The 14,086-nt window shown below is 50.6% G+C and overlaps 1 protein-coding gene across 3 annotated transcripts in view; it reads right to left on the reverse strand.

Annotated features, from left to right (window-relative positions):
• Positions 1-254: 254 nt before the first annotated feature.
• The window catches only part of SPON1 (spondin 1), a 255,424-nt gene continuing 241,592 nt past the window's right edge, over positions 255-14,086 (reverse strand). The window contains exons 8-18 of one of the 3 annotated variants that reach the window (XM_081098876.1): positions 13,415-13,616; positions 12,235-12,375; positions 11,947-11,991; positions 11,783-11,858; positions 10,631-10,813; positions 6,801-6,971; positions 6,531-6,698; positions 5,518-5,682; positions 3,601-3,861; positions 1,733-1,942; positions 255-437 (exon numbers count right to left, since the gene is read on the reverse strand). In XM_081098876.1, the coding sequence (XP_080955002.1) occupies positions 1,779-1,942; positions 3,601-3,861; positions 5,518-5,682; positions 6,531-6,698; positions 6,801-6,971; positions 10,631-10,813; positions 11,783-11,858; positions 11,947-11,991; positions 12,235-12,375; positions 13,415-13,616 (1,576 nt within the window). In that variant the 3' untranslated portion in view covers positions 255-437; positions 1,733-1,778. Of the gene's footprint in view, positions 1,943-3,600; positions 3,862-5,517; positions 5,683-6,530; positions 6,699-6,800; positions 6,972-10,630; positions 10,814-11,782; positions 11,859-11,946; positions 11,992-12,234; positions 12,376-13,414; positions 13,617-14,086 lie in introns of all 3 variants that reach the window. The other 2 variants (XM_081098875.1, XM_081098877.1) reach the window with 2 other exon arrangements.

A 14,086-nucleotide genomic window follows, 5' to 3' on the forward strand; every position in this document is an offset into this window, starting at 1 on the left:
TGAGCCAAACCAGCCAGGGCTAAGCCTCTTATTTATATTACCTTCCTTTGTAGGGGGAGAAAGCGGTTTATTAAAGGGCTACAACAGTGATGTTGGAAACAAAGCTCCAGGAACTCAAAGATGTGACAATAATGGCGCCTCCAGAATGAGGAAGCAAAATCCGACTCCTTAGCTGAATAGGATTGAGGTGGATCACAACCGTAAACAGACCCAACCTTCTGACACTTCATTTGTGTAAAAACACAAAAGACAGACCCAAATGAGTTTTTTATTGAACAGTCCCTCTTGAGTTAAAGAAAATAATACAGACTCGGGGCTATAGCATATACTACATGTTGTGTTTGAAAAAATCCTGATGTGTTTAATGTAAATTCTTTCAAAGCATTGTATGCATCGCATCCTTGATACATATTTGGATAAAACATAATGAAAAAGACCTGCAACGGAAACAAAAGGAATTTTAATAAATGAATAAGAACTGCCAATGGATTCAACAAAATGTCCTTTTACACTAATCCTTGGTAGTCAAGTCTCCCTGTTTGGTGCTGATGAGTGCTGGGGAGGGGATGGAGACCCACGGCCTTCCCTACAGGTGTGCCTAGGACCAGAACCCCAGGGTGGAGTGCTGACCTAGGCTTAACTTCCCAGCAGATTTTCTTGCCCAGCTTGATTCTGTCATATTCTCTTCTCCCTAGATTCCTATCTTCTAAATGTCTTAGCAACACCTTTTCTGTCTACAGAAGAAAGAAAAAACTTTACATATAAAATTTTATGATTAAAAAAAAACTCTTTAAAATACAGAGATATATTTTTATTGAAGAATGGCATGGTGGGTTGTGGGGAGACTCACATGTTTGTTTTGCATAAGTAAAATATGTTAGAATTGGTTTGAAAACGTAAAGGTCTAGATGCATGTTGGGAGATTTTTAAAAACTCAGGTTTGGGTTTGCTAGTGAGGCCCCTTTTGCTGCCTGGGCCTTGGTTCTGGTGAGGACCTAGTACTGGAAACGTCATAAGACTGGCTTCCTAGGAGAATCATGGCAAAAAACAACTCAAAACAAGGCAAAAATCCTTTCTAGACTAGTGACCCTGTGCATCAGGTATCAGAACTGGCACCCTTATATTCAGATAAATCCGCCATCATTTCCTTTGGGCTATCAGGAACCAGTATCAGGAAAGAGAAATGTATTCGGAATTTCTCAGTGAAAGAAGAAAGCCATCCAACTTCAATGCTCCTCTTCCTGTCTACCGTCTGTCTTCCCCAAGAACTATTGATGACCGAGGAGACTCAACAAGGGACCTCACGCTCCACTAAGGGAAAAGAGATGAGCAAACCATAGCTTCTTGCAAGAGAGGGCGGGCCAGAGAGAATGAGGGGATCTGCTCTCTTTATCTGAGGGGTGTGTTTCCTGCCGCACCCCGGGACTGAGGCACAGAGTCATTTCCAGACACAGCTGCCTCTTCCTGGAGGCCAGGTCTCTGCCCTGCACCCAGGTGGATGCTCTCGGGGGGACACATTTCCATGTGTTACACGGTGGCTGACACGTTTGTGCTGGAGGAGGACCGGCTGAGGGTGAGGGAGCCCTGCTCAGCCTGTGCCCACCAACAAGTATACAGAAAGGATGTCCCCGGCACCCACAAGACCACTGGGCGAATGACACGGCGGAAATGACAACTAGCGTACACGATTTAAATTGCCTTAAACAAACAAGCAAACAAACGATCCAGCCACCGGTGACTCTGCATCTCGAGCGGGGCCCTGGATACTTGGACCCTTGTTAACAAGGGTGAACGTTGCAGGCTCTGATCTCCTTCTTGTCTTTGCAGCTGGTAAACTGGGAGCTCTTGAACCTCTTCTTGACAGTCATGTAGCGTTCCTGGATCCCCCCTCCGCACAGTTTGGTGCATTCCGACCAGGCGGTCCAGGGGCGCATCCTACAGCCTGAAAACACAAGAAGCCGGGTTAGGCCAGCAGACATTGGGGCAGCACAGGGGTGCTGAATTCTAGCAAACAGCTGTCACATCTGGTTGTCTGGGCTTCTCCTCTGCTCTTGTACGAAATGAGTTGTTGAATTAAATAATGGCTAGAGTACCTATTAGGAACTGATAGTTCCTAGGTGATAGACTGCAAATACTTTGCAGCTCCTCCCATCACCGGGCTGTCTGCTTCTCCACTTCTTGAATCGGGGCTTGATTATATGACTCGCCAATGGCTGGAAAAATCGCTGCTGGGGACCTTCCACGCCACATAAGGAAGCCTGGTGAGACTGATGGAGCAAGCCTGTGGAGGGGCCCCAGCCACCCTCCCTGAGGCCCCAGAAATGCAGGCGAGGCCTGTGTAGACCTTCCAGCCCCAGGCGAGCCAGCTGCTGACAGTAACCACACGAAGGACTGAAGCTGGACCACAGCTGAAGCTGAGCCAGCCCAAGTCACTGAGCACAGAATCATGTTAATACATGACTTCTGAGTAGCTACTGTTTGGGGTGGCTTCTGAGGGCAGCAACGATGCAAGTTGCAATTAATCACTTCTTTCTCTTATGCTTCGCTCCCCAGGTATTTAGCCTCCTTCCCAAATACTAAGTAAACGCAAGTGTAATTTATTATTCTTCCTACATAAATGTGCCCTTCCCAAAGAAAATTTCCCTGAACCCCGGATATAAGGTTAGATCTTTTTTTTTTTAAAAAAAATTTTTTTTCCTTGGCTTTCTCCATATGACTGCTTTGTAGAACCAGTCACGTTTATGATCCTTCAATACTATGCTGAGTTGCATGGAGGAGAAGAACCTGGCATAGTGTCTGCCTGGCACCTGGTGGGGCTCAAATGAGTGTTGACTAGCCGACCAACTACCATGTGCAACAGACAGCATTTTGGTTTGCAAGCAGCTTGCTATCAGAAAGTTCATGAACTGTCAGATAGCTCCTTGTATGTGCATTTCTCATCGCCCTAGATGGAATGCCTTAAGGAAGAGAGAAGAAAAGGGTAATGTGAGCTGTGCTTTTAAAAACAGTGTAACGACATACCCTTAACCTTCACGTTTATGCAGGCACCTTCCTCACCCACTCTAGGGAATCCAAAGACCATCCATTGGCCTGCACCCAAGACTGAACCATGGATCTTCCCATCTCATTGTTTCATGGATTTACTGATGGTTTTGCAGTTTTGTCTGGGATCAGCTTATTCAGCAGTGTAGCCTCAGGTGGGGAGATTTAAGTCCTAAAACCCCCTCAAGTTATGCTGGAGGAGGGGGCACATAATCTCTCTCCCAGGCTACAAACAAAACTTAGTAAGTGGCTCTGTGCCTCCTCCAAACCCCTCAACGCGTCTGTGAAAGTCACTCTGGCTGAAACCTACAGAACCAAGTCTCTAGTCCTCAGAGGGCCACGAGACCTTTCCTGGCCTGGTCCCCACCGCTCCAGCGGGGTTTCCTGCTGCTCTCCTCACTCTGCTCCATCTGCATCCCATTTTTTGCTTGGTATCTCTGTGCCTTTGCAATTACTATTCCTGCTCTAACTGGCAAACTCCTACAGGCTCTTCAAGACCCCCTTGCCTTTCCCCCGCTTCATCTCCCTGCACTCCAGCCTCACACATGGGAGCAGTACCTGGGAACTGCTCCCCATCTGACTCTTCCCTCATCTGCTCACTCCTCCGGCTCTCTCGGGCCTCTCTCCAGCGCAGCTTCTGGATGGATGGATTTCGGCATTTCCGGAGGCGGCACTTTTTTCGCTGCACAGTCTCTGGGCAGGGTGCACCTCCAAACTGAGGCTCCATTTGGATCATCCGGGTTCGAATCATGTGGCCTTTCCCGCATGACTTGTTACATTCCGACCACTGGGACCACTCGGTGAGCTCACAATCAGTGGCTGGCAAGACACAGAAGGGCATGAGAGCATCTCACGTCTGAAACAAGATACGGGCACTTACGCTCTCCTTTGAACATCTCAAATCAAGCCTGTGAGACACGCAGAGCAGGTGCTGTTATCCCATTTCACAGAAGAAGAAACTGAAGCTCCAAGAGGCAGACTAACTTCATCCAGCCCACACGGTTGGTAAGCAGGAGGGGCAGGATTGGTGCCCAGGTCACAACCTACATTTTATGGCCTCTCTGTGACTCAAGAAGGCTTGGGGGGGGGGGGGCGGGGAGAGGACTTTGTGGATGTGTACGGAGCCTCTTGCCTTGCTCTGTGAGCTGCTGGCATAGATCTGAATCTGGGCAAGCAGCCTGAGTCATAAGGGAGAGGGAGCATGAAAGACGACTGCAAGTGCATTTCAGAGGAAGCCAAAAAGCAGATCACAGCCAAGTGTGTCTGACTTTCCAACACCTAAAAGAGAAGCTCTCTTGGAAAAGTAGCCAGAGAAGCAGGCTCTCTCCCCTCAGGATTAGTCCCCGTGTAATGCACACAGCTGATCGCAGATTTGGGAGGAGATGGGTGGGCACTGAGCTTTGGAGAGCTTGGCTTGTTTTTCTTATCAAGGCTGCAAGGGTACAGGAGTCACTGACTCAGTGCCCACCCTTAGGTGGTGGACAAATAAAATGGTCAGAGGGAAGAGGAATAAAGTAAAACAGCTTGGAATATCCATTGGTTAGACGGCTGCTAATTGGGGATGAAGGTGAGGAGGGAAGGAACTAAGTAAGGCTTACCGAGCCTTGTGCAAAGCGTTTTTCATCTAAGTCTCCTGTTTAACTGCACAACAACTTGCCGTTTGTGTGCTCTGTAGATGGATGTGGGATCCTCATCACTAATGAGGGGACTGACTGAGAGTTTAACCAGTTCACTGCCACGTGTCCAAAACGGAAACCATCCTTGCGTCTATAGACGCTTATTTAAATTACTTTGCTAACACAGAGCCCTGCCCGGTTCGGCTCAATGGATAGAATGTCGGCCCGCGAACTGGAGGGCCCAGGGTTCAATTCTGGCCAAGGGCACATACTTGGGTTGCAGGCTTGATTCCCAGCCTAGTTGGGGCACATGCAGGAGGCAACTAATCAATGTGTTTCTCTCACATCAATGTTTCTCTCTTTCTCCCTCTCCTGTCCACTCTCTAAAAATCAATGAAAAAATATACTCAGGTTTAGGATTAACAACAAAAACCACTTTGCTAACACAGAGATGGAAATCCAAGCTCTTTCTCCCTCCCCAGCAAACAGTTGGACATTTTGACCTAGCACTGTGATCCGGCACAGGGCTGGTTGGACATTTCGACCTAGCAGTGTGATCCGGCACAGGGCTGGTTGGACATTTCGATCTAGCACTGTGATCTGGCACAGGGCTGGTTGGACATTTCAATCGAGCAGTGTGATCCGGCACAGGGCTGGTTGGACATTTTGACCTAGCACTGTGATCCGGCACAGGGCTGGTTGGACATTTTGACCTAGCACTGTGATCCGGCACAGGGCTGGTTGGACATTTTGACCTAGCACTGTGATCCGGCACAGGGCTGGTTGGACATTTCGACCTAGCAATGTGATCTGGCACAGGGCTGGTTAACGGCGGGCGTGTGGGAGCGCCAGGACTTACGGCATTCGGGCAGCATGCACTTCTCCACCTGCTCCAGCTCCTCATTACAGTCCCCGAGCTCGGCCAGAGACTTGAGCATCCGCTGGCGGGTCCGCATGCCCTTCCCACAGGTCACGCTGCAGTCGCTCCACTCGGACCATGGGGACAGCAAGCATGGGATGGTGTCTAGGCGGAGAGCCAGGTTTGCCACTGAGAATAAGCCCCCTCTGCTTTCTTTGATCCCTGTGCCCCCCACTCCCTGTCCCTACTCTTGTTCATCGAATAAGGTGAAACTGACTGATAGATTCAGACACTCAAGTGAACCCCAGGGGCAAGAAGTGGCTCAGCAGATTCCTGCTGTTCTTGTCACTCTCCTGCAACTCCTCTGGCCTTGCTGGAGGCTGACGTGACATCACATGATACTGAACACACAAGTAATATGGCTATACAAGTCCCCACTTGAAACACCACTGAGGGTCTGAGTAGGGTCTTATTAGAAACATCCCACACACCCCAGGAACCATACACTAAAAGTTAGGCTCAATGTGGCATCTTGGGACATGTGCGGAACCCCCTAGAATGTGTATGTACTCTGTGCATGTGTACATATGTGTGAGCCTATGTGCATCTGTGCACAGAGCAGGGGCGTAGTGTTTTATGGGGCCAGGCAAAGCCAATGTGCAGGAGTGGGGAGGCCTTGGATGACCTGGGGAATGCACATGCCACCTGAATGTATCGTTACCCTCACAAGGTTACTTCGGGCCCCTATAAACATGCTGCAGGTGAATTCTATCCAAAAGTCACCAATTTTCCACCCAGCATTGCTCAGAGTGTCCCTCAAAGGAGGCTACGCTCTGGGTCTGGGTGATGTCCACACAGCTATGGCCTTCATCTTGATCCTAGCAGTGCCCTGCAAGGACGGTGGAATGGAACCTACCCCACCTCCAACCTTGATGGAGGTGGTATAGGGGGTGCTGTGGTCCCCCATCCTGTCCCTGTCTCCCTCCCCTGCCCCACCTCCCACGCCCACTCACGGCACTCGGGCATCATGCACTTCTCTGTCTGAGAGGTCTCCGCCTTGCACATGGAGCCGTCGGCTGGGCTCATCTTGACCATGCGGTGCCGCTTCTTCATGCCCATCCCGCAGGTGGCGCTGCACTCGTCCCACTCGCCCCACTCGGTCATCAGGCAGCTGCTGGAAGCTGGGGAGTCCAGTGGCCTCGGAGTCATTGGTTGCCTCAGAGCCGGGCCCCCGCCCCGTCCCGCCCCGCCCCGCCCCGCCCGCCCAGCGTCCCCGCACTCACAGCACTCCTCGTTGACCGTGCACTTCTCGGTCTCCTCCGTGGGCAGCGTGCACACAGAGCCATCCTCTGGGAACTGCTTCACGTACCTCTCCCGGGACCGCATGCCCATGCCGCAGGAGATGCTGCAGGGCGACCAGGTGATCCACTCGGACATGGTGCAGGTGGACCCATCTGCAACACACGGAGCGGACGCTGCAGCCCCAGCGCCGTGCGCCAGGAGGCGTGCCAGACACGACTCGCGGGACCCAACTCCATAAGGGCAGGAATCAAAAGGAACCAGCTGGCTTTCAAAGGGGAGTTAGCCAGTTGAGGATGTAAGGGAACATAAAAGGTCTACATTTTAAAACCAGAAATGTCTCTAAGAGTAAATGAAATACTCTTTTCCAGGTACATGGGGCACTCAGTGAGGATTACTCCTTACTCCACGATAATGCATATGAAAGACACTTGGATGATAGAAGGATGACTATCTATATTAATAAAAGGGTAATATGCTAATTAGACCAGACATCTTCCGGATGTCCTTCGGGACAAAAGCCATGGTGGCAGAGACGAGGCAGAGGTGGTTAGGGACGATCAGGCTGGCAGGGGAGGGCAGTTAGGGGGCATCAGGATGGCAGGCAGAGGCGGTTAGGAGCCAGCAGTCACAGATTGTGAGAGGGTTGTCTGACTGCCGATTTAGGCCCGATCCCGCATCAGGCCTAAACTGGCAGTCGGACATCCCCCATGGGGTCCCAGATTGGAGAGGGTGCAGGCTGGGCTGAGGGACAATCCCCCTCCCCCTTGTGCACAAATTTCATGCACTGGGCCTCTAGTATATACATATTCTGAGGTACTGTGTAAACTGTCAGTTCCCAGTCTAGAAATACAGATGAGAGAATTTTGTTCCCGAAGGAGAGAACATGACTGATCTTGAGACATAGGACTTGAGGGCTGATTTGTACCCAAAGAGCAGATTATATCAAGTGGCCGCAGGCACCTCAATGCCTCAGTTGAGGTTGGTGACAAAGAAGAGAAAACCTCAGCTACTAATGGGGAGCAAATGGTTGGGTGGGGAATTGAGAGAGAATGTCTGTCTGTGTCAGGAGAGGGGGGCATAGAGGAAGAATGAGGAAGGCAATGTTGATATCCTGGACTACCTACAGCTTTGCTCCCAAGAGTGGGTGTTAGCAAAGACCATGATCCCGTAGGAAACACTCAGGATGTTGGTGAAGAAGATAGCCAACCTCCCACCTTGGCTTGTGGTCCTGTTTCCAAGGTGGTGCTGGTGGTGTGCTGCTCCAGTTGGAAATACAGGTGTGTGCGTGTGCGTGCGTGCTTGTTTAAAAAAGAGGAAAATGAAGTCATCCCTCTGCCGTCTATCTGTTTATTCATGTCACTGAAGACACTGAATGCTTACCAGGGGTCCTCAAACTATGGCCCGCGGGCCGCATACAAATACAAATATTGTATTTGTTCCCGTTTTGTTTTTTTACTTCAAAATAAGATATGTGCAGTGTGCATAGGAATTTATTCATAGTTTTTTTTTAAACTATAGTCCGGCCCTCCAACGGTCTGAGGGACAGTGAACTGGCCCCCTGTTTAAAAAGTTTGAGGACCCCTGGCTTAGGCAAACACTCTGAGGTTAAAAAGAGGTGTAAGATATGGATCTTGTTCTACTCCAGAGAAAGAAAGGGGCGGGGGGGGGGATGGGGGGGGACACTGACAATAATTCCAGGCATTGAAAATATGACGACAGAGGTAAGCCCAGGGAATTGGGGAGCATCGGAGAGGGGGGAAAGTCACCCCTTCTGGGAGTTCTGGGGAAGATTTCACACAAGAGGCACATCTGAGTGAACTTGGGTGGGAAATGGATATTTGCATTTCAGGTACAGGAAACAGCTTATGCAAACACCCTGCCGAGAGTGTGTATGTGTGTGGTATTGGGAGATGAAGCTGGAAAGGAAGACTGAAGTCAGAGCGTGAGGCCAGCCTGCACATGGCACAGGCTGCCACCCGCACACGTGTGGTGCCCACACATTGTCATTTACCCTTCGGACAGTGTAGCTACACGATACTGGTGGCACAGCGAGAAATCATAGCTGGAGCCCACATTAGACCCAGGGGCAAAGCTAACGAAAGGTGCACGTACATCCAAATAAGATAACGATGCTGCGATGTGATATGGGTGGAGGCTCAGGGTTTGGCAAGCCCCAATTCAGGCTGCCCATAGCCTGGCAAGACGTTACCCTGAGCAGGAAGAATACCCTCACCACCAACCCCAGTGTCTTGTGAGAGGAAGAGGTGGGAGTCGAGAGGCGTCCCCCAGACATCCTCAGGCGCCCTAACTAACAACGTGCTTTCAGTACAATGTTCACTGCGTGGGGTGAGTGTCCGAGTGCTCATTTTCACCAGGCCTCCACCTTGGTTCTCCGCAGAACTATTTTGCCAGTCAGTTAAGCGGAGGAGTTTGCACACTGGGCAGTGAGGAGCCACAGAGTTTTCAGCTAAGGAGTGACACGACCAGATCTTCGATTGCAAAGGACCCTTCTAGGGGTGCCTGGAAGTGGGCAGAGACGATAAGGCCTGGGATAAAGGGCTGGCTCAGATTATCAGGAAGAAACCCTAACGACGGCTATTTTCTTGTGGTTGTACAATACAACGTACACTCATGAGGTCATATAATGAGTTCCAAATGTCCAAAGGGGTCCTTGCTTCTTTCCTATTCTAAATGCTCCCCAAATAACCAGAGCAGAAGGGAGCCTGCTGTGGGCACAAGAGAACCTTATTTGACTTTGGGTCGAGTAGCCTCTGGGGAACATGGGCCCCAGGTACAAAGAGCAGGCTGACTTGCAGAAATAGAAAAGCATATCCTAAAACCCACTCCCCTCTGCAGAGTCTTATCACGGGCACCGTTAACAAGAAACCACCATGGAATGCAGCCAGAAGAGGTGCTTGGACTGCGCCCCAGGAAGAGCCAGCTGGTGGATGACGTGCAGTGGGGGAAAGCTCTCTTCAACCATCCTCAGCTTGGAAGCAGTTTTCTTCCGGCCATAAACCAGCTCAGTCTTATCCCCTCCCATTGCCTCCCTGCCTCTCTGAGATGGTTAAGATCACAGAGCACCGAGTAGAGATCTGCCCAGACAGAGAGAGGAATCGTATTCTGGAAAAGAGGCGGCTGACCTTTGCACAGTAATCGGCTTAGCGCCATCTGGAAGCCTGAGCCATCCTGACATAGGGGTGCAAGCTCGTAGTTCTAGCCTGATCTTTGAGCAGTTGCAGACACACACACACACACACACAGAGAGGGGGAGAGAGAGAGAGAGAGAGAGAGACTGAGGATTCCTGCAATCATCCCCCAGGCCCTGACACAAGGAAGCCAGCGCTCTGCCTCAGGCTCAGGCAGGACAGAGAGCCAGAGGGTCCTGACCCAGAATCAGGGCCAGGGATCTAGATGCAATCTTGCCCAACCTGTTCATCTGCTTCTTTAAAATAGGCTGGAGTTAAGGCCCAGAGCAGGCTGCTTGTTATCTGTAATTTGTCATGAGATGTTTGCTAGCTCTTCAGTAACTTGTGTATATTTTCTTCTGGTGGCTGGGGAAGGAGGCAGGTGGTCAGTCAATCTCAATAATTCATTTGATGTCATAAAATGTGCTCTGTGTTCAGAGGCCTGGAGACACTGTTAGAGATGGGGGACTGACCTAGGTGGACCCCACTGACAACTGCAGTCAGGGTCCTGGTGCCCCACTGTGGACCCGGCCTGAGTAGGTATGAGGGGCCGGCATCACCAGGCAGAGCCCTTCCCTCCTGAGCTTCTGCCCGCCACCTGCTGGCCGGGGTTGCCTCCTCACCTTCGTCGCTGCAGCCCGGGCCCATGCAGGGCTGGAAGTCCTGGGTGTCGGGGCAGGGGACAGTGAGGTCCAGCTGAGCCTTCAGCATGCGCTGCCGCATCCTCTTGCCTCTGTCGCAGGTGGAGGAGCTGCAGGCGGACCACGGGGACCAGTTGGAGTAGATGCAGGTTTCTGGGGTGTCATCTGGGAAGAGCAGGTGACAGGTTTTCCCTGGGAGCCTGTGGCTGCTGAGACTGGCCCTCTCCCCAGACAAGCTCATTGGGAGACAAGAAAATCCCTGCTGGCTGGCCGGCCTCCGTGAGCCTGGTACTCCTGGGATGGGAGCAAGCCGGCCCCTTCCCTTTAAAACCTTTATTTCAGCATTCCGCGGGTAGCTACATAGCCTAATAACAAGTAAAGAAGCTCCTGCTATCCCTTCCCCTCAACAAATGAACGTCTTTTCATTTCCCTCACCGTGGCAGACATTGTGGGCACATCACAGGCAATGTGAGCAAGCACAGGTTTTTGTGTTGCTGCTTCATCTTCCCATGATCATGATACACACATGGGTGTCGTGATGAGAATAAGAGCAGCCGATGTTCACTGGGCACTTATTATGAGCCAACGCCATTCTAAGAACCAAACATGTTTTATCCCATTGGAGACATAACAACTCTCTCTGAGGCAGTTTCTGTTATGATCCCCATTTTCCAGGCGAGGAAACCGTGGCAGAAAGGTGAGGGGGATCCCATGAGAAAACCAGAGCCACGGCCATGGCCCGGCCACTCCCTCCTGACTGTGGGATCTGGGCCTCACTCTTCTTGCTGGGGGAGTGGACTCACCCACGTCTGCCTCACAGGCCAGTATGAGAACCAAAGCAGGGAGCGACCTGAGTACTGTGAAGCCTATGCAAATGCCATTTACATGATCATTTTAAAGCCCCGATGCTGTTGAGTGCATATTCCAGTATCACACCTTCACCAGTTCCCTGAATCTTTGTGCCTAGTCTTGGCCTTGCTTTGGATCATACCTCTCAAGCAGAAATTCTCAAAGATGAGATGACCAAGTCAAAGGACACAAGTATTTGTGGCTTTTAAAACATGTTAGCAAATTGCTTTCCCAAAAGATGGGGCCAATTTAGGTTGCCACGGGCAACAAAGGGAAGCAACGCACCTTCATCTTTCTCTTCCGGAGCCAGGTCTGCTACTATATCATCCACGTTGTCCGGTACGATGTTGCATTGTTCCCCCTGCAAGAGAGCTTTACTCAGAGGGCTCCCATTGAAGAATGGAACGGGTAGAGGGAAGGTGAGGGAGGATGTAAAATATAATGCCCACCCTGTGTATACAAGGCGGAGTTCTGGGTCGGCATTTACAGTCTGACTGAAAAAAAAAATGGCAATAAAGTCACAGTTTCCGATTCCTGACCCAGGGCAGATATTAGTAATTGATTGTGGGATTCATCATGAAACCTGAATAATTTTCATACTAGATACTTTGGGAGGCCCAGCAATCCTACATCCTGGAATATGCCAGGGACCCCATGATTCTAAAGCAGAAAGGGGGACTGTCTCCTCGAACCCTTGGTGGGAAAGGTCTATGCCAGGGTGAGCTCTAACCCAGTACCTTCCGGGCGATTCTCTCGATGACAACTCTGGCTACTTGAGTGATGGACCCGCCCTCCGGATCGTAAAAAGGACTCTGAGGATGGTCCAGACTGGTCAGGGGCCGGATTTTCTCCTGGGGAATTGTGGGCCTGTTGGGTGACTGCAACGGGGAAAACAACAATAACAAAAAAACCAGATACAGAGAGAGGGAAATAGAATTGGTTAAGAACCACAAAAGCAATTTTTTGTGTGTATTTGCTCGCAAAGCAATTGGATTGTAATATGATCAGAACAAAAACCTTGATAGGAATTTAACAAGTTTAACTACTATTTATGTTATGGAATTCTATTCACGCCATGTGTCGTGCAAGGAAATTTGTAGGTCTGTACTTTTAGAGTCTCCCATGTCCATGGTGGGATTATGCACAGATGAAGAAGCCAAATTTCAGAGAGGTCCCCACAGCTCGGAAATGGCTGAGCCGGGCTGGCCTGAATCCAGAGCTCTTCCTACCAGCCCAGGCGTTGGCAAACCTTTGTCTGCAGAGGGTCAGATGGTAGATATTTTAGGCTTTGTGGGCCAAACCGTGTCTGTCGCAAGGACTGAACTCAGCTGTTATAGTGAGAAAACAGCCCCAGACAACATGTAACCGAATATGTGAGGCCGGGTTCAAAAATTTTATTTCCAAATGAGGTGGTAGGCTGGATTTATCCTGTAAACCATAGTCACCATCACCTGTTCTCGATTGTTCTACCACTGGTTTTCTGATGGCTCCATTTTGATGTTGTTGGTGTATTGACCATATCTGAGAGATATTGGCATTCAGCAGAGATTCCAAACTCCTTAGCCTGGCTGTCCAGAAGCCTTCGGCATATGGTCCAGTTCCCCCTTTCTTCCCCCTCTCCCTGCTCTATGCAGTGCCCCTTCCTCCATGCAGCGCCCTTTGCCCGCTGTTCCCTTGCTCACCCATGAGCGGCTCTTTAGCAGATCCCCTCTCTGTGCCCTCCTGACCGGCCGCACGGACACTGTCCAGAGCCCAAATCAGACTGTGTGAGGACGTGGTGATGAGACCGCGCTGGCCTCCCCTGCCACACTGTGCGTTCGTCTAGGACACCGCCTGGGCCAGATTCACGTCTGGGTCCAGGACGCCGGGACGGAGGCGGGCAAGGTTTGTCACTCACCACCCCAGGCACACGCCTACCTCGTAGGTCACCCCGCTGTCAGTGCCCGCGTCCCAAGGAATCAGGTCCTGCACCAGCTTCTGCACCCAGCCGCACTCCTTGGTGCACAGGTCCTCGGCAGACAGGCCCACGTTCCAGTCGGGGCTGGGGCCCATCATGGTCAGGAAGGACATTAAGTGGCGAGTCCTGTCCACGGAAAATTCAGCCGAGGGTGCCGCTCTCCTGGAAACCAAACACAGAGACCATTACACGAGGGGGCCAGGGGCGCACTCTCTGAGGGACATCTGGCCAGACCAGGTAAAGCAAGCATGTCAAACTCGCGGCCCACAACGAATAATTTTGCGGCCCAGCCAGTATAACGGTCTGTAAGAAACGTTTTAATAATAATTTCGTAACTTAATTTTTACAATATCCTGTTATGCATACTTATTAATAATGAACCTCAATGTTCGCTAATGACTGATTCCTAGAATCGTGTTGCATTCATTTCCCTTATGCGCATTAGGAGCGGGTGCACCATTTCTCTCCACTGATACTAGCAGGGAATATTTAGCAGCCGATTGCCACGTCGTTAGTCTTGGACTGACTTGTTTGGTGTGCGCAACAGGAAATTTTTCGCTTTCGGAGAACAAGGAAAATAGGTTTATTTGTGTTACGCTTATCAATTTGTGCAGTTATTCAGTGTCTGGTAA

The sequence above is a fragment of the Myotis nattereri genome, assembly GCF_964212035.1.
Source record: "Myotis nattereri genome assembly, chromosome: 9".
NCBI lineage: Eukaryota > Metazoa > Chordata > Mammalia > Chiroptera > Vespertilionidae > Myotis > Myotis nattereri.